At 38.5% G+C, this 24,122-nt stretch overlaps 2 protein-coding genes across 2 annotated transcripts; both read left to right on the forward strand.

Annotated features, from left to right (window-relative positions):
- Positions 1–21,252: 21,252 nt before the first annotated feature.
- Positions 21,253–21,696, forward strand: LOC149141751 (uncharacterized). Its single transcript, XM_089451319.1, has one exon. It carries the CDS (start codon positions 21,253–21,255, stop codon positions 21,694–21,696), a length of 444 nt encoding a protein of 147 aa, XP_089307445.1.
- Positions 21,697–21,755: 59 nt separating this feature from the next.
- On the forward strand, positions 21,756–22,649 carry LOC149141752 (uncharacterized). Its single transcript, XM_089451320.1, has one exon. It carries the CDS (start codon positions 21,756–21,758, stop codon positions 22,647–22,649), a length of 894 nt encoding a protein of 297 aa, XP_089307446.1.
- The last annotated feature ends 1,473 nt before the right edge of the window (positions 22,650–24,122 follow it).

Genomic DNA, 24,122 nt, shown 5'->3' on the forward strand with positions numbered 1-24,122 from the left:
AGGATGCTCAGATTGTTGAATGGTAGGGGTTGGTCCTACTGAGAAAGAGGAAAACCCAAAGAAGTAGGGGGAAGGCTATATTGTGAAATCTAAATTTCCATATAAATTTGCTACTCAGAAAAGGAAGCTAAGGGGTAGTCTACTCTCTATGAAGAGGCAAAACAATCCCAAGTCAAGGAAATTTACTAGAGGTGGGAGTAGGTGTTCATCTAGAATTCTTCCTAAGTGCAAGGTAAAGATAAAGCCTCCTACAAGGAGATGGACAAGAGGAATCTCAATATCTTGGAGGTTGGGTCTGGCAAGGAAGAGAGATTGGGCTTGGCTTCCATAATTAGAGATCTAGTTATTTCTCGAATTAAGAATGCTCCTGAAAATTTACTCAAGACCCTGTGATAAAATAATCTTAAGGAAACAAAGGTACAATAGAGGGCAGAGAACAAGGTGTTGTTATCATTCTTGAGTAGTGTGTAGCCTCGTATCAAGCTCAAGGCTCGGGTCTTTAGCTACATGTTTATTCTGAAAGTAGAAGGATTTTCACCATGCCGAGAGAGAGAGGTAAGGCATCGAGAGGAGCATTCGATTACACAAAAAGAGGTCATTGGGGGAATTTGTGTCTTCAAAATCGAGTGGAAGGTTTTGTAGACAAGGTTTCATGAACAAACATCCATGCATGTTTAGGAGGAGTTGTCGAGATCGGAAAGAGAGGCCTCCTCACAAAGAACCTCTCTATTTCATGTTTAAGTTAGAGCACAACAGGAAGGATGGATTCCAGAGATAGTTCATAATGGGAGTAGAGCAAGTGAATATATGCATACAATTATCCTTTGCTAGCAAATAGCATATCTCATGTGAAGGGCACTCCTAGATAGTCAGGAAGCAAGAAGAGATTTACAACACACCTTGGTTCATTTGCATGGTCACCTCATGCACTATGACTACAAATTGGATATAATGGACAAGAGGTTGGCGTAGATTGAAAGACACCTGGGTATTCCTCCAGCAACCCCTAGGCCTTGGGAACCCCAACATATCCTATCCATGTTGATGACTCGGACTATGACCTGGTTCCTTGAGTTTATGATATATAGTTATGTAGAGTTTGAAGCTACCCATGTTCATAGTGATATTGTAGATAGGCAAGATAATTTTTAGGTTGCAGATTTTATGTTTAAATCTAGTTATACTAGATATTATCGAACACTAATGGCTCTCCAAAAAGCCCATTTTTAATTATGGTCTAATATTCTTAGAGAAAGATTAATAAAACACATGTTTTTTGATGTAATTTTTATTTTTATTTTATTTTAATATATTTCACCTTACTCAAAAATAAATAAATCGATATTATATATTATATTATTAAAAATATATATATAATAAACTTTATTATCTATATGAGATGGTCATCTTCTCATCCTCCAATTATATTTTTAAATGACTCCTTTTATCATATTTTTAATTTAAATTTTATATTTAAGTATTTATATTTGTGTTGTGTGTGTTTGTTGTAGTTTGTATGGGCCACCATAATAGTCTGTGAGCCAATATTGTTTTGTTTGCATTTAAATTATTTATAGATAAATGCCAATATTTCGTATGAAAATGAGGTTGCAGATGTTTATTTTAATAAAATGTTTATATAATTCAGTTAAATGTTTATACAATTGAAGTGTGAATGGGTTTCCACTTTTATTAGTGAATACATGAAGATAACATCTAGCTTTTGCTAATCATTGACTAGCTGATAGATTCACCAGACTAACGGGTAAACCCTAGCCGGAGTAGGATGGTTGAACCCTAGTCACCTTGGCCCTTGGTTCATGCATCTTCTCGCTCATTTTCCTCCACGTTTTATCCTTTTGCAACTTATCCTTTTACAAGTGTTGCAAGTGGTATGTGGATGCTCTTATGTGGAGTCTAGTGCTTGGTGGTTTTTGCTAAAGTTCTTTCGGTTCATATTATAGGAACCGAAATTTCCTGTAATTATTTTTTTTGTTAAAAATATTATTAATAATTCTACATTATATATATTTTATATTATCTTGAAAATTATTTATAATAAACTTCATTATCTTTATGAAATGGTTATCTTCTCATCTTCCACTTATATTTTTAAACGAACCATTTTATCATTCTATTATTAATAATAATTTAAATAATTATATATATATAATATTATTAATAATTCTACATTATATATATTTTATATTATCTTGAAATTATTTACTTCATTATCTTTATGAAATGGTTATCTTCTTATCTTCCACTTATATTTTTAAACGAACCATTTTATCATTCTATTATTAATAATAATAAATAAATAAATAAATATATATATATATATATATATATTTTTATAATTATTTCTCATATATATATATATATATATATATTATCTTGAAAATGATTTATAATAAACTTGATTATCTCCCCCATATCTAGGTGTCAGTTCGATAGTGCAAGCTTTCAATGACTTTAATGTATCCATCACATAGACCTACAGTGGGCTTTGGGTGGTGCATCCGGCTCGCATTCCACCATGCCTCAAGTATGGAGCGTGGTGGTGGTGTCAAGCCCGCCCCTCTCTTGCATTTAAAGCACGTTAAGTACATGGTGTTTCCACTTATCGTTTGGCGTCCCTCATTCCTCATTAAAACATCGAGAGCTCTTGACGTGGCTATCAATTCCTCTAGCCATGTGAAGGTGATTTCTCTTATCATCTTCAAAGCTTTGCATCTGTTTTCTCTACAACTATGGTTAAAGAATGAGGGCATCATAGTGGAGGTGGTCGTGGGGAGGGCGACCTCCCCACTCCCCTTGGCATGGGCACGGGGATGAACATTTTGATTGTAGTATTCCACACCACTATAGGAGAATATTGGTGGTCAATGATGAAGCACATGATCTCCGAGTCTCGAGTGACCATCTTTGGGCCCTGTGCAACCTCTTAGGCTGCCATTACCAGGACCAAGAAGACACTAATGTGATGCTCGAAGGAAATATCTTGGACTTGGAATGCCATCTACATGATGTAAAGTCAACTTATCGTTGCATTTCCAGACTCCTGTGTATGCAACTTTAGGGTTCAAAGTCTCCCTCGACTGTTATAGTGGATGACTCCTCGCTTTCTCCAGTGTAAGAAAACTCTCCCCATGACATGTCTCATATCCCTTCGCCACGACGATGCCAGTCATGCGGTGAGTCGAAACCTATCTCTGTTGGTGTGAGTCCTTGTGGCAAAGGCAATGGTCACAACAGCTAGGTCAACGAATCTCTCTAATAACACTCCAAGTTTCGAGTCTCCTCCATCCAACCATCCTCCTTGGGGCTCCCTCTGGCATATGACCTAGACTTATACAAACCATGCTTATTGGTGTAACAGGACCCTCCTGAGCACTAGCTGACGTTGTTGGTCTTTTAATGTAACATTGCTATATGTCTTGCGTTCTCGACCTTAGATATGGTTTTGTATATTTTGTTGCAATGTAATTGGTGGGAGGCTCTTTGGTTTATCCTCAATGGGAAGAGACCTCCCCATACTTGCGTCCATCATATGCTTTCTTTGCTACAAGCCCATGTTCATGACTAGCCTCTAATGTTCTGAAGGATGTACTTTTTGTAATCCTAGTGTAATACAATGTCTCTTTACTTACCAAAAAAAAAAGAACTTGATTATCTATATGAGATGGTCATATTCTCATCTTCCACTCATATTTTTAAATGAGTCCTCTTGTCACACACACACACACATATATTTGTTTGGGGTCACTAGATTAAATGTTTAAGTTTGATAAACTACAACAACTATTGTTTTGGGTTTTTGTATGCTTAGGATTTTCTAGATAGTCAAGATTATATGTATTTATAAATCTATAATTTATTTATTTTAATGATTATGATTGTTATTGTTACTTAAATTTATTCAAAATCCCATAGGGAGTAGAATAAATGGTATGGGGTGTATTGTTAAGTCACTTTTTGATGTGAAGGTCATTGATTCAAAACTTTGTGGGAAAAAATCCAACCATGTTAAGGGTTAGTGTGGCCTATGCCGGGTGCAATCACAGGAGATTTTGACGTCTTAGATGCCCCTAGGTCGTGGTTTCTCAAGCCACAGGTCAAGCCTGGAGTAATCTCGGGAGAACTTAGATAGATTGGCCAAAAAAATATATTAAAAAAAAACTTATTAACAATTCTATATTATATATTTTTCCTAGATGAGTAAAGTAGAGAGAAGGGGGGTGCTATGCCACCATCCCCCTTGACCATCAAGTATGGGAACGTAGCAACACACCCCCCACAAGTGGCATTATAATATTCTCGGGAGCATACTTGTCTTGAATGATGAACTGACATAAATCATTATTAGTTGTGGGTTGCAAGGATGAGACGTGGGTAGTAACTTCATGGATTAAGCATGCAAAATTGCGTAGAGGAGATATGTTGAGGAATGGTTTTGTACGGAACAAGTCTTGCCTATAGAGAATTGAATTAATGGAGAGAGGTTGGTACAACTTAATTTGTTTTCGATGGTTGGTAATAAAAAAGGTAGAATGTGGGAGAGGGTGGCTGAGAAACTATTACATCTTACTCATGTACCTGCTCAAGGGAGCCTAGTGTTTGTTAAAGGCAAGAAGGATAGTATTTCTTGGATAGCCGGAGCTCAGAAGCCTTAATATAATCATGGTTGGAGGCAATTTTATAGACTAGGAGGTGTAGGGGAAGGAGGAGGAATTAGGGGCAAGTATCAGGTGGCTTGGATTTTTCATGTATAGAGTTATCACATCATTTACAAGTACTCTCTTATCTATTGTCTGGTTCATTGTAGTTAAGGATAATGTTCTTAAATCCCAGTTTATAAGCAATCGATCTCTTTTTAGAGGGGCTGATAGTTAGAGTGGTTATGGTAATTCCCATTCAATTATTATTGTTTCTGTTTTTTTAGGAGGAACTAGAGTGGGGAGGACATTCCTATTGGTGAATGGTGGGGATTGGTCCTAGTGAGAAGGAGGAAAACCTAGAGAAGTAAGGGGGAGGCTATACTGTGAAAGCTAAATTTCCATATAAATTTGATACTCGACAAAGGAAGCTAAGGGGTAGTCTACTCTCTATGAAGAGGTAAAAGAATCCCAAGTCAAGGAAATTTATTGGAGGTGGGAGTAGATGTCTGTCTAGAATTATTCCTGGGTGCGAGGTAAAGATAAATCCTCCTATGAGGAGATGGAAAAGAGGAATCTCACTATCTTGGAGGTTGGGTCTAACAAGGAAGAGAGGTTGGGCTTGGCTTCCAGACTTGGGGATCTAGTTATTTCTCGAATTAAGAATTCTCCTAACAAATTACTCAAGACCCTGTGATAGAGTAATCTTAAGGAAACAAAGGTACAATAGACAACAGGGAACAAGGGTATCATTATTATTCCTAAGTAGTGTGCAACCTCATATCAAGATCATGACTTAGTTATTTGGATATCTGTTTATTCTAAAAGTAGAAGGATTTTTCACCACACCGAGAGAGAGAGAGAGACGTAGGTAGTAGAGAGGAGCAACCGATTACATAGAACGAGGCCATTGGGGGAATTCACATCTTCAAAATCGAGTGGAAGGTTTCGTAGCCAAGGTTTCATGAATAAACACCCATGCATGTTTAGGAGGAGTTGTCAAGATTAGAAAGAGAGGCCTCCTCACAAAGAACCTCTCTATTTCATGTTGAAGTTAGAGCATAATGGGAAGGATGGATTCCAGATATAGGTCAGAATGGGAGTAGAGCAAGTGAGTAAATGCATAAAAATAACCTTTACTAGCAAATGAAATATCTTGTGGGAAGGGCGCTCTTGGATAGTCATGAAGCAAGAAGAGATTTACAACACACCCTAGTTGATTTGCATGGCCACCTCATGCACTACACCTAAAAATTGGATACAATGGACATGAGGTTGGCACATATTGAAAGACACCTGGGTATTCCTCCAACAAACCCTAGGCCTTAGGCAACCCAAACATATCCTATCCATGTTGATGGCTCAGACTATGACCCGTTTCCTTGAGTTTATGATATCTAATCATGTAGATTTTGAAGCTATGTATGTTCATGGTGATGTTATAGATAGGCACGATCATTTTCAGGTTGCAGTTTTTATGTTTAAATCTAGTTATACTAGATATTATTGGACACTAATGGCTCTCCAAAGAGCCCATTTTTAGTTATGGTCTGGTATTCTTAGAGAAAGACCAGTAAAACATGTGTTTTTTATATAAAATTTTTATTTTTGTGTTAATATATTTCACCTTAAGCAAAAAATTTATATTATATATTTTATATTATTAAAAAAAATTATAATGAACTTCATTATCTATATGAGATGGTCATCTTATCATCCTCCAATTATATTTTTAAATGACTCCTTTTATCATATTATTAATTTAAATTATATATATATATATGTGTGTGTGTGTGTGTGTGATGTGTGTGCTTGTCGTAGTTACGGGCCACCAAAATAATCTTTGAGCCAATATTGTTTTGTTTGCATTTAAATTATTTATAGGTCAATGACAATATTTGTATGAAAATGAGGTTGTAGATGTTTCTTTTAATAAAATGTTTATATAATTCAGTTAATGTTTAGATAATTCAAGTGTGAATGGGTTTCCACTATTATTAGTGAATACATGAAGATAGCATCTAGTTTTTGTTGCATCGACTAACTGATAAATACACCGGAGTCATGGGTTAACCTTAGCCAAAGCGGGATGACTGAACCCTAGCCACCCTGGCCCTTGGTTCATGCCTCTTCTCACTCATTTTCCTCCACGTTTTATCCCTTTGGAGGTGTTGCAGTTATATGTGGGTGCGCTTTTGTGGAGTCTGGTGCTTGGTGGTCTTTATTAGAGTTCTTTCGGGTCACGGGTTTCTCTACTCCGAGGCCTGATGTCGGGGTCTATACTATCGACTGTGCCTATCTGTAGATGATTGTTGGTCCCATGTTGTGTCTGCATTCGCCAACAATGGGGAGGGTGTGGGCGTTTCTGGGATCTGTGCCCCTTTTTTGTTGCCTGGGCAACCTCCACACTGGTATGGGCGTTGTGTCTGCTGGGTTTTATGTTGTGGGCATCATGGGGCTTCTTGACCTTGGTTTTTTTAAACAGATGGACCAGTTTTTGGCACTCGCCATTCGTCACCACGATGGGTGGATTTTGGGGCAATTTTTTTTTTTTTATGATTCATATTATGTCTACCATGGCTTCTCTAGGTTTTTGGCCTTGTTTTTTTGTAGCCCTATCTTTAGGATTGTTGTTTCAGATTTCCTTAGCGACCTGTGCCCAATTGAAAGTCTTGTTGGAGCATCCCCAGGAGTTTCTAGCCAATCAAAGTATCTTCCAGCATTTCTTCATGAGCCCTATCGAAGCATCTTAATTGTGTCCAAGTCGGTCATAGCATCTTTCGAATGTTATTTTCTTTGTGGGTCTTACATCCTTTTTCCTTTCAGATTTATGCTAGGGTATGTTGACCCACAATATAATGATTGGCTACCTATTTGTTGGGCCATTTATGTTGATCCCTATCGAGTTCTTTGATGAGCATGCAAGCGCTACTATATTGTTTAATGACATTTTATATAGACTTTTTTCATTTTAATGAAAAGTGTTGATCATTTTCTCTCTGAAAAAACATCAAGTCTTGGGAAATTTAAAAAAGGATAATTGATTATTGCATAAAATAAGAAAAATGAAATAGTATAGTACATCAATCTTGCCTTTTATGTATCACTTGAATATAGTACATATGATTTGTACATAGCCAAGATGAATTATTGTATTAGTTGACCCTTCAAAAGTGCGATAAAGTGACCATTTTTAAAATTTTAATGGCACCCCCTTTTTATGGAATTTTCTACAATCATGGAGCTACCTATTTAATGTTTGCAATTTGCATTTTATTTTGTCGTAGTCTAACAAGGCTATAATTTTTCTTGATAAACAATGAAAATTTTGGCAAGATTTTGAGAAAATACAACATAAATTTTTGGAAATTCTAGTTACAAAGGTCAAGCTTCAAGATTTTGCGTGCCCCATGGGTTTTCGATGGTGCTAAATCCATTTCCACCATTGAAAAAATAATTCAAATAGTCCCAGTTTATATTTCTTGAAAATTTTCTCACCAGGTTCAAGAATTTCGCCGTCTAAGTGAAATTGTGGCTTTGTTATACAACACCTTTTATTTTTCAATATTTCATAGATATTAAAAATGTTAATAATTTTATATTAGGGTTGGTTGGAGTAGGAATGGTAATATATATCCTCGAAGAACAAATGGTTTATAGCTTCACGTGTGGCCTAGGAATAATAACAAACAATCAAGCTGAATTTTGGGCACTATGGAAAGGGTTAGATATCACCATAAACAAAGGGATAAAAAAATTAAAGGTTATGGGGGATTCTATGGACATCATTAGACATATCTCCAATGCATCTCCAGGAAACAATTCTATCCTTTCCTCAATTGTTCACAAGATAGCACTACAATGTAAAAAGAATTGAAGAAATCTCCTTCCAATGTATTCTCATATTTTTAAATGTCGAGGTAGACAAGTTTGCTAAGCTAGGCTCATAACTTGAGCAAGGAATTATTGAATTCCAGGATGGAGTAAGGAATGTAGCTATAATCCCATGAAATCAAATGGATTTAATGTGCCAAAGCATTGGCGGTCGCTTTTATTAAACCTCGTAACATTAGGAATAAGGGAAATAAATTAAACCTACCAGGTGGAGTTCCACTTTCCTGGCATCGGCTTCTTGAAAGATCCTTCACATGGTCAAAATGAAATCAATGCGTATCATACCCAGCATGGAAGTGATAACAATTGGTATAATTGGTTAGGAGGGAGGATATGTTTTAATGAGAGTTTGACTCTTTGCCTCATGTTTAGGACCCGACTGATTTCCTTTGAAGACTTAGCCATTAATTCTCTGGAGCAACCCATATGCTTGAAGTTATTCTATATGGCAACATCGGTAAATTTGAGATATCGTATGAGGTTAGAATTAATTTATTTTCTTAGGGAATGTCATTTATGGAGAGCGAAAGCAATGATAAATTGATAGGAATTTTAGGGATTCGCTACATCTCCTTCTCTCCCTCGCTCAATTTGGTGACTTTGTAATTGGATTTGTGTTGTTATGATTGCCTTAGAGAGTCAAGGTCCATAAGGGGACTCAGATCACTGGAAGAAATTAGTTGAAAGGTTGTTTAAGGTATTGATGGGAATGTTTGAATTCATTGTAATACGGCTAGAGTTATTGGAGAGGAGGAGGGAGGAAAGATTCAAGCTCATGGATCATAAGTGTCAGACCAGGAGGGTAACTCCACGAATTAACTTGTTTATTGAATTACTCAGTTCATGAATATATACATGAGTGGAGAGACTCTTGGGATTCCAATTCCACCGTCTCTAGATTAGGTGTCAATATTCCCCTGCTTAATTTGAAGGGATGTTGGTAAGTCCAAGCATCATTTTGAATCTTTCAAACTTTTCCCTTCCAAGCGCTTTGGTGAAGATGTCTGCAATCTGCTCATTTATGGAATAATGTCGTAGCTGGATTGCCTTGGCCTCAACATGATGTTGAATCAGATGATATATTGTATTTATGTGCTTATTTCGATCATGGAACTTTGAGTTCTTGGCAAACTTTATTGCAGAAGTGTTATTAATCAAAACAAGAATTGAATGCACTTGTTTCTCCTGCAAATCCTCCAAAATTTTCTTGAGCCACACAATTTCCTTTGTTGCTTTAGCTACTGCCACATATTTTGCCTTAGTTGTGGAATCTATTGGAACTGATTGTTTGCGTGACCTCCATGAGACAACTCCTAGTTCAAAAATCATAACATAACATGAAGTAGATACCTTAGTTTCTTTCTCTCCATCGATATCTGAATCAGAGTATCCAATCAAGCTGAAGTCACCCACCTGTGTATACTTGAGTCCAAAGTCTCGAGTTCCCTTCAAGTACTTTAGAACTATTTTTGCACTAGACCAATGACCCTCACAAGGCTTTTGTATAAACCTAGAGAGGATTCCAATAACAAATGAAATGTTTGTTCTAGTAGTAGTCAGGTAGTTGAGACTTCCTATGAGTTGTATGTACTTTGTTGCATCCTCAGATTCTTTTCCTTCAATGGATGTGAGCTTTAAGTTCTGTTCCGTTAGAGTAGTCAAAGGATTGCACTCAACCATGCCAAACTTGTTCAACATATCTCCAATGTACTTATTCTGAGAGAGGAATATAAACTTTGGATGTTTAGTTACTTCAATACCAAGATAGTAGTGAACATAACCCACATTTGTCATTTCAAAACCTTTCCTAAGTTCTTTATTTATGGATGCAATGTAGCTCTCATTGTTCCCTATCATTAGAAGACTATCTACAAACACCACAAGATATACCACTATTTTTCCAACTTTCTTGACAAACAAAGTTGCATCATCAAGATCATAATGTTTGAAATTGAGTTTAAGAAGATGCTCAATTAACTTCTTATACCAGGCTCGCACTGTTTGCTTGAGTCCATACAAGGATTTTACAAGTTTGCATACTTTTTTCTCATGATCCTTCACAACAAATCCTTCTAGTTAGGACATAAAAACGTTATCTTTCATATCTCCATTCAAGAAAGCAGTTTTTACGTCAATCTGATGGCCTTTCAAGCCATTTTGAGTTGCCAAGGCAGATGGTAGCCCATTTTATTGTGGGGGAAAAAATCTCCTCATAATAGACCCCTTCCTTTTGCGCAAAACCTTTTGCCACAAGCTTGGATTTGTGCTTGCCAAGTGAGCCAGTTGCTTTATACTTGTTCTTGAAGACCCACTTGCATCCTATTGGTTTGGTTCTCAATGGAGGATCAACGAGATTCCAAGTGCCATTCTTTATCAAAGCATCATATTCCTTCTGCATTGATTCTTTCCATTCATCACGAGAAGTGGCTTCTTTGAAGGAATTTGGCTCGAAATTTGTAGAAAAATCTAGTTCACAATCATAAGAAACATCCATATAACGAGGTGAATCAAGATTGTCTACATCACCTCCATTCGGTCTGGTTGAGATTCTTGTTCCTGTCTTTCCAACCTCATCAGGACGAACACTTTCAAATGTCTTTGTCATCCATTTTGGAGGACCTTTCTAAGATGGCCCATGATGTTCAGTTGACTTAGATGGGGCTGAATCAAGATTTAGTTTCCCAATTCTGTCAATGACATCACTCAAAGTGTCATAAGTGGTTGGGGCTTCATGAGGGGGAGAGAGTGCTTCTGAAGAAGATTCCACAGATTGATCTAGTATAGGAATCCCCCCTTCAGGTTGTGGAATATCATTATCAAACTCTTGAAAAGACTTCGCATGTTTGAATCTATCCAAGCGATCAAGCTACCGCTCAATAACATTGTCAGTCTTGGAAGATTCAAGAAAAATCACATCTCTAGGTATTATAAAAATTTTATTCACTTCACCATAGAGATGGTATGCTTTGGAGGTATTTGAGTACCCCAAGAAGATACATTTGTGACTCATTGCACCAAGTTTTTTTATTTGTTGCTTAGGTATCAAGGCATAACAGGTGGAACCAAAAACCTTGAGATACCTCACCGAAGGAATGTGACCATACCACATTTCATTAGGAGTCTTGTTTTTTATATCATTATATGGACACCTATTCTTGATATACACAACACATAGAACTACATCAGCCTAAAACATCAATTTAACATTCTTGAAAAACATCATCGAATGTACCATATTTAAGATTGTCCTGTTCATTCTTTCAGCTACTTCGTTCTATTGGGAATTATAAGGCATGGTTGTTTGATGTTTGATCCCATGTTGGTGAAGATAGTTTTCAAATTTGTTTGAAGTGTATTATTTTCCATTATCAGTACGAATAGATCGAATATGAGATTGTGCATAATTTTCAATCCATGCATGAAAGTTCTTGAATGTTTCAAAAGCTTCATATTTGTTCTTCAATAAATAAACCCAACACATTCTGGTGTAGTCATCAATACATGTCCTATTTGTTCAATTTTTCTATGTGCTCTGGAATGAGAACCATGAAAATACTTTTGTTGTGCTTTCCTAAGATACAAGCATCACATTGCTTAAATTTCCCAGAAATTGTAGGCAAACCAGTAACACCATTTTTCTTCAACAAACAAAGGTTGTCATAGTTCAAGTGTCCGAATCTAGCATGCCATAAAAGACTTGATGGAAATGTACCTTCAACATAGTGAGAATTGTATGAAAAGTTTTGTGCATGAGTAGAGGTTCCTTGTAGCTTCAAAAGTTTTTCTTCCTCTATCCCAGTCATGACAAGTGAGTGATACGATGCTTTTCTGACCTTGACCTTGCCATCAAATATATGATTGGATTGTCCTTGTTGGTGGATGTGGACCAATGACAACAAGTTTCTCCTTAGCTCCAAGAGGTATAGAGCATCATGTAGAAGAAAGTCTGGAAGACCAGGAAATTGGATCCTGATGGCTTGAGTTTTGACTTGTCTGCAAAGTATACCGCTCCATCAACATTGTCAGTGAATTCTTCAAATAAATCTCTCATGAAAGTCATGTGGAAAGTTGCTCTTGAATCAAGCAACCAAGCATCTTTCGATGAAGCAAGTGAAGCATTGAATAAGTCTTCAGTTACTCCAATGTTGCAGTGTGCCACAACATAATGAGCAGACTCGAGTGCTTTTCCTTTCCCTTTGTCAGGCGTTTTACCTTTTCCTTCATTCCTTTCCTGCTCAATTATGTCCAAGGAAACTTACATGTGGATTCATCATGTCCATCTCTATTGCATCATATGCAATGAAGATCGGACCTTTCTCCTTGGAAATGTCTAACTCTAAAATTCTTCCTTCCTCTTCCTCTTCGACCACCTATTCCTCTATAAGAATATTGTGCATGATTATTCTATTTTTGTGCAAGGCACACAACTTCTTTAGTAGATTGAGGAGTTGTCTTCTTCCCAAAATCCTTCTCTCTCTCAGCAAACTTCTTCTCAAGGGAGTCAAAGGTAATCTCCTTAAGATTGCCACTTGCTTGTAATGACTCAAGATAATGTGAATAGGTGGGATATAGTGCCTTGACATAAGTTATGAGAGGAATATATATTTCAACGCTAGTGGCTTTAATGTCACGCATAATGGATCTTACTTATGATGCTAAGGCAAGAGGGTCATCATTTTTCAACTCAAGATTGAACAATTTAATCATCAATTGAACAACTTCAAGTTCAGAGTGTGAGTCATACAATTACTTCAACTTCTTTAAGGCTTTAAAGGCATTTCAAAATGGATAAATATGGCCACTCACCTCTTCATTTACGGAACCTGCAATCAAAGCATACACCTTGTTGTTCTTTTTTTCCCAAATGGAAAGCTCCTTGTCTAAAGTGAGCTTTTCTGGTGCACTGTCTCCTTCTCCTTCACAAACCCCTTTCCACAGAAGTGAAAATCAAAGTGTGCTTTATCTTTTGAGACCACTCATGATAGTTTTCTTTGTTAGAGAGAACTACTCCCACAATGGAGATTAGTGAATGCATCATCAAAAAAGGACTATGTGCTTTTGATTTCCAAAATACTACAGTCTTACTTTCTGCCTTTTTACAAAATTGATTTAAAAACTCACTACCAACTTCAATCTTCACTATACACACTCAATAGTTTAATGCAAATTTATAAACCTTCACTTATCAAATGTACATTATATACCTTTCATATACCATATGGTAAGAAAAATTATAGAAAAAATCAACGAATTTATATGCCATATATGGCCATTCATATGCTGAAAGCATTACATAACCGCCATCCATATGCCATCACATTAAACGTTTCGTATGTATGATTTTTTTTTGTTATGCTACGACCCATTTGGAATATGACAAACACAAATAGCATCGTTTCAACGCAAACACACAACATATGGAGCTCACAACATATAAAGAGCATGCATATTAATGCATGTGAACGTTCAATTACAACATTCAACCCATTCAACGCCTTCGATCATGGTACCTGAAATCTTACGCAGTGATGAATGTATGGTCTCTCCAAACTTAAACATCGCACTGTCTTCGAACTTTTTTAACACGGTATGTACATGGGTCCCATAGAGAAGTCCAATGCTAAATCGTGAGCGAAGTTGTTGGCAACATCCTCTTTGCTCGAGATCAACTGTTCAGGATGAAAGAGCTAACAATATGCCCTTGTTCGAACCTCGACAATGATCGTGGGTTCCAGATCTACAAACACAACTCTCAGGACATGTTTTCCAGCTCCTATCACACTAAAAAAAGTGTTGAACGCATCGTCTCCAACACCCACAAATGTATCGTCGGGCATCATACCATTGGGATTATCATGACGCCGGAGACGGCGATAATCTTTCAACTGCGCTTGGCGAGGTGCGGCACCACCGAACACTTTCTTCTCACCAATACTTATGTTCGTGGACTACGCCTAACCACTTATCCTACTTAGTTTGTGTTTCACAACCAAGTATTATTAATGTTTCCTTTATACCAATGAACACCCATACACATTCATTATCAACAGCAATTATACAAGAGAACAAAATTGAACAGTATAAAGGGAGGGGCAACTCCCTGAACAATGAGTCTGCCCGAATAATATATTATACAACTTTACAAGTTTACAATGCTTTACAAGTATACTTGGAAACACCAAGTTTCATACTTAGCCAAATTTACAACCTTGTCACACCACCGTGTGACAACCAAGATTTCCTTGCCCAAGGCGGGCGGGTGTGCCCTCACATGAGCTGCCTTCCGCACTTCACGATCAAACCTTGTCTTTGTGCATGATGGGCGGGTGACTCCACCAAGTCACCAAGACGCTCCCTTCGCACAACCGTTCACCAACTTCGCACTGTGCGCCCTTGCACGAGAGGCGGGCGCTCACCCGCGCTACCCGAGACACCCGTGTCAAGTCTTCGCACAAACGGGGTGCCCACGCCTCCGTTCAGCCATCGGGCGCTCCTTCGCACAACCGGGCATCGACACCCGTGCACGCCCTACTCTTCGACCAACGGGTGACCCTACCCGCACCCAATGCCTTCACCCGATACACTGTGTGATTCACCGTGCGCCTTCGCCCGAGTTTGGGCGCATAGAACTGCACTCCCAACTCGCACTTCGTATCCTTGACTTGCGCCTTTTTTCCTTGTTGAAGTCGAAGATGTGATGCTTGAGCGATGATGCAAATGACCTCCACGCATCACCAACTTATACGAGTGGCAGGGCGAGTTAACCTACCCGGCCGACTCGTCCTCCACACTATACACGCCCACACTCCATTGCAAATACTTCATCGGCTTGCTTCCAAGTATGGGTCGGCCCCATGGGTAATAACCCATGCTTCCACGCATATAAAACCATCCCTCAACTTTCTACGCACTCGCATTATCGTATAACTCCTTCGCACGCTAAGTGAAGCTCGCACTTTCTTCGTTTCAAGCTGTTCGCCATCGCACTTCATGCCGGGAGCGCGTGTCAAGGACTGCAGGTCCTTACAGGGATGGATTCCATGCTTCTATACTAGCATGCCAATCTGTGCTCTGACCATCAACACTCATCAATGCAGATAACAACAAACATTGAGGAGATAAAGCAAGCGTTCAGATAGGAGACGAGGAATACATCAGAGAATAACAGGAAAATTAGCTGAAAACGAGAGTTACAAGTATAAAATGGGTAACTCCATGAATTAACGTGTTTATTGCATTATTTAGTTGGAGAGACCCTTGAGATTCCAATTCCATGGTCTCTTGGTATTCTCTAATGCATAACTGAAACTATTTACAATAATCCCAATCCTTTCAGATTAAGTGTCAACAATAAGTTTGAGTGGTTGTAGGCTTGAATGGAAAGAAAATTTGTTGGCCTAGAGATAAAGATCCTATTGTTGAATGCGTAGTTAAGCAAAGTTACCACATTTGAGGAGAATGTCGATATGCAGGGTCTCTTTGATTCGACACTCGACTCGCAGAAGGTTAGCGTGGATGGTGTGACGCATGGCGAAGGTCAATCTCGTGGCAAAGAGGTAGCAGTAAGGAATAAGTTTGAAGTTGGCCCCTCTTGGGAAACTTAGTGAATATGTCATATGTATTGTAAATTTGAACTCATTTCGAGTCAATTTTGTAAAATCTATGGGAGGTTTCAATGTAAAATTGTAGTGTAAAAAACCCGTAGAGGCAAGAAAAATTTGATGTGGTTGTATTTGAATGTTGAAGCAACAAAAGTAACTGAAGCTTGTAAATGGTTCTGGCCATGAAATCTAAACTTGATAATATAAAAGATAGTCATTCCATTAAAAAATAAATTAATGATATAAGATATCGATTAAGGATGTCTTTTTCCTCTATTGTTACCATGGAGGAAATCAACTTAAGAAGAGTTTTTAAGAATTTAGAGGTTTGTTTGGAAATATTTAGTCAAGTATCTCAAAAATTAATGTTTTTAGGATTTTAGACATTTCAAAAAAGTTTTGCAAATGGTAAGTAAAGTTATTTTTTCAAGTGGAAAAATTTATAAAAAAAATGAAATTTATTAGTTTTTGTAGGCATTAGGTTACAATAAGGTTGTTTTGCTTGTGCCTAGGGGGCGTAGAATAGACATGATAGTGTGTACTATTAAGGCACTCTGTGGTGTGAAGGTTACTGGTTCGAAACTTCGTGGGAAAATATCTAGCCATGTTAAGGGCTAGTGTGGCCCAGGTTAGATGCAATCCTCGGGTGATTTTGATGGCTTATACTCCCCTAGGTCTTGGTTTCTAAAGCCAAAGGTTAAGTGTGTAGCCATCTTAAGACTCACACAACTTAACAAACAAAAAAAATGTTGTTTTGCTTGTAATCCAAGAAAACTTTGGTTTTTCTATGGTTAATTTATTTGCTATGGAATTATCACCTAATTCACCTGATTCATGTTCATGTACGAGTTCAGCAACTTCAAAATTCGATAATTAAAATTTTGAAAATAAAATTTGGTATTAAGTTTGACATACTAAAAAATTATATATATATATATATATATAATGTTAAGGGTTGGTGTGGCCGAGGCCAGGTGCGAACCCCGGGTGATTTTGACAGCTTAGACGCCTTCGAATCACGATTTCTCAAGCCAAAGGTTAAGCGTGCAATCATCTCATGACTCACACAACTTAGCAAAACAAAAATTGTTAAAAATTGTTGTAACTCTCTTATATATAATACTAATAATTGTTGTAACCATTTTTTATATATAATGTGAAGATACAAAAGTATTTTAAAATTAATTATTATATTTATTGAAAAATAATAAATGACAACAAAATTAAAGATTAAAATATTTTTTTAATATACACATTTTTCTTTTATATATTTAACTTTTATGTATTATTGAAATGTTATATTTTTGATATAACAGTTTATAAATATATAAATTTATATAATTTAAGTATGTATGGTATAAATAAAAAAAATTAACATACGTAAATTCAAAAATAATAAATGAAAATAAATCTAAAAATTAAAATATTTTTTTAATATACATTTATATATATTTTATTGAAGTATTATACTTCTATTATAATTGTTTATAAATTTTTGTTAGAATACCCTAGGATGTTGCTGCGTTGCGAGCATGCTTAGGCTTGACCTAGCTGCCCCCATCAACGAGTTGCCTCCTGCGGCCTCCCCGCCTGACAACCTTCTGCTGCTGGGCTCGATCACCTGCCTCGACACCCCTGGATCGCTCCCAACTGTTGGCTGATCCCGCTGAAGTGATACACATCTCAGATAAGGGCTGGCACAGGCCCCTGTGCTGCTGTGATCAGCCATGCCTTCTTCTGAGGACCTGAACAATATGAATCCGACCCCGCCTCCCCCTCCGGAGGTTACATCATTCAAAGCAATGATAACAGCTGGAAATAAGCGCCCGCCATCAGCCATTCAACAAAAATTTGTAAAAAAGCTGGAATCCATACCTTCAGTAGCTCTCCCGGAAGAAGAAACGTGCAAGGCAACACTGAATCTAGCTAAGAGAGGACTCATAGGCCAGTTCACGGGCCTTTGGCCCTCTCCCAAATCGGTGGACGACTGGACCCAAAGGAACTGGAAACCCTTAATCAAAGAAGGTATAAAAGTTACTTCATAAGCAAAGGTTTCTTTGTCTTCGTTTTCGAAAGTGCAGAGGATAAAAGCCTAATCTTCAGAAACAGACCCTATTTCATGGGTCCCCAAGGGCTATATATCAACAAATGGTCGCCAGACTTTGATCCAGCCCAGGATGTCCCATCTTCTGCTCCGGTGTGGGTACGACTCCCCCACCTCCCACTCCATTGCTGGAACCAAAAGTCTCTCCAAATTATTGGCAATGGATTAGGCAAATACATAGACCATGCGCTCGCATCTGCATTGAAGTAGATCTGGAGGAGGGCCTGCCGGAAGCCATCAATCTTACAGTTGCAGGATGGACGCATGTACAAGAGCTGGATTATGAACAACTCCCCTTTAAGTGCAGACACGGCCATGGCTACGGACATTTCGCCAAACACTGTAAGAAAAAGGCGGAAGAACAACCAGAACAACAAAGTGGTGAACAATGGACCCGAATCCAAAAAACTACTAATCACAAAAAAGGCAGTGGGAAAAGTATTCAGAAAGAGGTACCAAGCAGCTCCAACCCTACTCAAGAAAAGAACCAAAATTCCAGAGAAAGCAGACAGAGCACCCCAGTTACAGCAGTTACTGAAGATTTGGAACAGATAGATCCCCACACCACCAACAAAGAAGACGGTGAAATGGCACATCAGGAAACTCCTCAAGGGAGCCCTTCTAATCCTTCATATGCAGAAATCACTAGGAAAAAACTAGCGGACAGTTCTGGTTCATCGAAGGATGAAACCTTCGAGCAGCGCACAAGAAAAGTTGGCAGGAAATCTCGCAGAGAAATAAGGGAAGAGGAAGCGGAAAGGCTTAAAACACAAGGAAGTCAGCCCACAATAGAGATGTCTATTGGGAGAAACTCCAGGACTAGGCCCCCTAAGGGAGGCTCTCAACCCACCTCTGGTAAATAATGCGTCTCGTCTCTTGGAACTGCAGAGGCCTGGGCAATCCCTCGAAAGCAGAAGCGGTCAAGGACCTACTCAAAGTAGAACCCTCATACATCCTCTTGCTCCAAGAGATCAAGATAGAGTGGAATACCCTTCTAGATTTCAGTAAGAAGAAATGGAAGAAAAGCAAGGGAAGGGCAATCAGCTCAAGAGGCTCAGCCGGAGGACTTGCAACCCTTTGGGCAGAAGACCTCTTCCTTCTAAACAAATCCCACGAGACCCAGCACTAGATCTACAAAGAACTAACGCATTGCACAAGTAAGTTGACCATCTCCCTCTTCAATCTTTATGTACCTGTTAATTATTCTGAAAAGAGAGACTGCTGGAATTCTCTCTTTGAATTCTTAGAGCAGCGATCCCCAAACAACATCATCCTAGCTGGGGATCTAAATATCGTCTTAAAACCCAAGGAAAAAAGGGGAGGAACTAACAACAGAGATCCCATGCTCCCCCTGGTGGAAGACCTTATACAGCAGTGGGAATTAATTGATTTTACTCCAATCAGAGGGCAATATACATGGACCAACAACAGAGTGGGGGTAGATCATATCGCGGCCCGCCTGTACAGATTCCTAGTACAAGGCACTCTGATGATGAATAAGAAAATTATCACGACAAAAATCCTCCCCAAGCTGACCTCAGATCACAAACCAGTCCAGCTCATATTGGAAGATGAAGAAGATTTGGGTCCAATCCCCTTTCGATTCAGTCCACTCTAGATAGAAAGGAATGGATTCATAGATACTTAGAAAACAGTGTGGGCCAAACCAGTCACTGGGTCCTCCAGCTATGTATGGGAACAGAAGCTCAAAGCTACAAAGTTAGCCCTGAAGGATTGGATAAGGAAGCCTGCCCCGAATCCTTCCAGCCAAAGAAAAGAAACAGTTAAGACATTAGATGCATTGCAAATAGAAATGGAAAGTAGAGAGATAACCACATCTCTGCTAGATAAAGAAGTCAAAATCCAATGCGCAACATTCCGATCCTTCAGAACAGAGGAAGAACATTGGAGAATAAAATCCCGAAGTCTGTGGCTGGAAGCTGGAGACCGTAACACCACCTTCTTTCACCGCCAATTTAGAGCAAGACTCTCCAGGAATCACATTTTAGAAATCACAACAGCAGAAGGACAACTATGTAAAGGCTTCAGTCAAATAAAAGAGGCAGCTGAAAGACATTATAAAAGTTTGTATACTGCAGATAATCAAGGCAGTGAGGAAGATACTGCAGATCTCCTCTCAAACATCCCTCTTCTGGTCAGTTCTGAAGACAACTTAGCTCTCACCCAACCTATCACGGAAGAAGAGATCATCAAAGTCATTTGGTTTATGGATTCGGATAAGGCCCCTGGGCCTGACAGATTCACCATTCATTTTTATAAGACTTGTTTGGAAGTCATCAAAGAAGATCTATTAAAAATGATAAAAGGTTTCATGAAAAAGGCCAAGGTAGGAGGAGGAACCAACTCCACCTACCTCGCCCTCATTCCCAAGGAAACTAATCCCGAAACCTTTGCCAGATTTAGGCCAATATCGCTTTGCAATGCATCTTATAAAATCCTGGCTAAGCTCCTAGCTACAAGGATGAAACCATTGCTTAGCATACTGATTTCTTGCAATCAAGGGGGTTTTGTAGAAGGCAAAAACATCCTGGACAATGTCATTCAAGTCCAGGAGACTATTCACTCCAGCAATCAACAAAAGGAAAAAGGAATGCTGATAAATCTTGACATGGCCAACGCGTTCGACCGAGTCAACCGCTCCTTCCTGTACAAATTCCTCCTCTCCTTCGGCTTCTCCTCTCATTTTGTCAATCTCATCACTGCCTGCACTCAGAATCCCTGGATCGCCCCCCTTGTCAATGGTCGCCCCACCTCCTTCTTCCAAGCTCAGAGAGGCCTCAGGCAGGGATGCCTGCTCTCTCCCTTCCTGTACATTCTGATGGCAGACTCCCTCAGCAGAAAGTTATCCTTCGAAAAATCCTCAGGCTCCCTTTTGGGCCTCAAACCATCAATCAGTTCCCCAACTCTGAATCATGCCCTTTTCGCGGACGACTCTCTTCTCTTGGGAGGGGCATCTGCTTGAATTGCTAAAGCTATGGATACAGTCCTCAAATGTTACTGCAGGGCATCGGGCGCCTCCATTAACGAAAGGAAAAGTGAAGTATATGGATGGAATATTGGGCAGAAAGAACTCACAGGCATAGCAAACATTCTGGGCTTCAAAGGGCATGCCCAATGGGATAAGATAAAATATCTCGGTCTCCCCATCATAATTGGGACCAATAAGAGGACGTTGTGGATGGATATCATCGGCAAAATTAAGTCAAAAATCACTTCCTGCGGTGGACACTGGCTCACAAAAGGAGGCAAGGTAATTCTGATAAAATCTGTGTTATCGGCTCTCCTAATCTATCAAGCAGCCTACCTTCTTGCTCCAAAGAGAGTGACGGATCAAATATCAAGAATCCTGCGCGATTTCTATGGCAAGGGGGAAAGGGAAACCAGCAAAAAATACATCTTGTCAAATGGGAGACGGTGAAGCGCTCAATTCCGGAAGGCGGACTGCAAATCTGTGATCCAGCCTTGGCAAATTTGGCGATGGGAGGGAAATTACTATGGAAACTTTTTAAGGAACCATCGCATCCTGTAAGCGTAACACTGAAGTCAAAATATGTCCGTAACGTGTCGCTCAGGAACCTTCAGACATGTCAAATTCCCAACAGCACGCAAACTTGGAAACTCTGTAACAGAAGCTTAAATTTATTTAAAGGAAAGGCATATAAAATTCCAGGAAATGGCAAACGCACAAATTTGTGGTTTGACCGAATTATGGATCAAAATCCGCTTGCAGAGATAGATGAAATCGCAGGGATAAAAGAATGGCTGGAACGTGCAGGGATCACCAGCATATTCGACTTATCCAAATGGGATAGGCACGGAGATTGGCAGGGATGGGACTTCCTCGGAGTTCCTGAACGACTTCAACAACAAAAACAGATTCTTGAAGAATTGTTGGAAGATGCGGCCCCAGTAAATAGAAATTCTAAAGACAGTTGGGGATGGGAGCGCTCTGGAACATACACCATAGCAGAAGCGTATAATACCATCCACCCAAATAGGAAAAACAACAGAACACTGGAATTCTGGAAGAAAGTTTGGGAACCGCTCGCCTTGCCCAAGGTAAACTTCTTCTTTTGGATGCTGGCTCATGATAAGCTCCTAACCAGAGATAATTTAATGAAAAAAAGCATTGCAGGTCTGCACAGATGTGAACTGTGCAGAAGTAGCTTAGAAACTGCCAAGCACCTTTTCATAGACTGTAAGTTTGCGAAAGAAGTATGGGGACTCGCCCTCCATGGGCTGCAAATCACAGTTCTGACTCAAAACTCAGTAGCTGATCTATTCAACATATGGAACCACTGTTACCCCAACAAAATTCCTGTCAAATCCATCTGGAGGAAAGTTTGGAATGCCATTCCCAAATTTGTGTGATGGCAGATTTGGCTGTCCAGGAACGATCTGATATTCAATGAAAAGGCACACACTCCCCTCTCCGTAGCGGTAAAAGCCAAGTCATTTCTCCTAGAAGCAGTGCTACAACAAAACTATACAGGTGATCCACTGCTCCTCCCGGAAGAAGAGCGGTGGTTGGGTCCCCTCCACCTTCAACCATGGAAGCAGCTATCAGTCCCTCAAGCAGGAAACCAGGCTTGGCGCATAAGAGAATCTGAAGAAAACTTTCAAGAGTGGTGGAGAATGCAAAAAATTACAACAATATTCTTTGACAGAGCCTCCAAAGGAAATCCTGGGGCAGCAGGAGCTGGAGGGGTCATCTTCGCTGCGAACGGAATAAAAAGGGACAGTTTTTGTTGGGGCATTGGGCATAAAACCAACAATCAAGCGGAGATCCTAGGCCTCCTCAAAGCTTGTCAAATTGCCAGGGATAGAGGAGACAAAGAATTCCAAGATTTTGGAGATTCGGAGATCATAATTAAAAAAATTAAATACAGGAAATCTGTTCACTGATGCATGCCTCAACAAAACTCTAAATAGGCTGAAGAGAGTTCTGCTCGATTTTGACTCCTACAAATTCTTCCACATACTCAGAAACCTGAACAAAGAAGCAGATCAAATGGCGAACAAAGGGTGCACCCTCCGGAAAGGCCAACTTCTCACAAACGATGAGAGCTCATTTCATCCCTGCAATCCCTGAGGAAATGGAATTCTGTAACAGCTCAAAAGATAGTGTTAGAAACAGAAACAAAAGATATGTATCATTGGCTGCCATGGTGTAATTATGAGTTTCTTATCAAATAAATAAAGTCATACCCGTTTGAGTTAAAATAATAATAATAATAATTGTTTATAAATTTTATATATTTTAAATGTGTATAAATTCTATATGATTTAAATGTGTGTATATAAATAAAAACTTACATACACATATATATAAAAAAATATATATTTTTAATTTATATATGTTTATTTTATATATTTAGCTTTTATATTGAAATATTACACTTCTATTATAATTGTTTATAAGCATATAAATAGTTTTATAAATATATAAATCTATATAATAAGTGTGTGGCATAAATAAAAAATTGGCACACCCACATTTATATATTTGAAAAATAATAATAACTCACTGCAAAATTTAAAGATTGAAATAAGTTTTTTAAATTAGAGAGTTTTCTATTTTATATTTAACTTGTGTATTTTATTGAAATATTATATTTATGTTTATATTTAGTAGAAAGCTCTTTTGTGGAACAATTTCATATGGAATTGCTAAGGAAAACTTAAAGCTAGGTGTTTTGTGTATCTTGTATTGTCAAGCAAAATTATGACGCAGGATGTTTGTAAAAGGAGAGGATGGAAAGGGCCAAACATATAACCATTCCCCACCTTTTTATACATTACCTTATCAAAAAAATTATCCGGCAACAAGTGAAGAATGAGTTG

Source organism: Pinus tabuliformis, chromosome X (genome assembly GCF_031772625.1).
Source record: "Pinus tabuliformis cultivar Carrire ecotype Pingquan chromosome X, CPIR1, whole genome shotgun sequence".
Lineage (NCBI taxonomy): Eukaryota > Viridiplantae > Streptophyta > Pinopsida > Pinales > Pinaceae > Pinus > Pinus tabuliformis.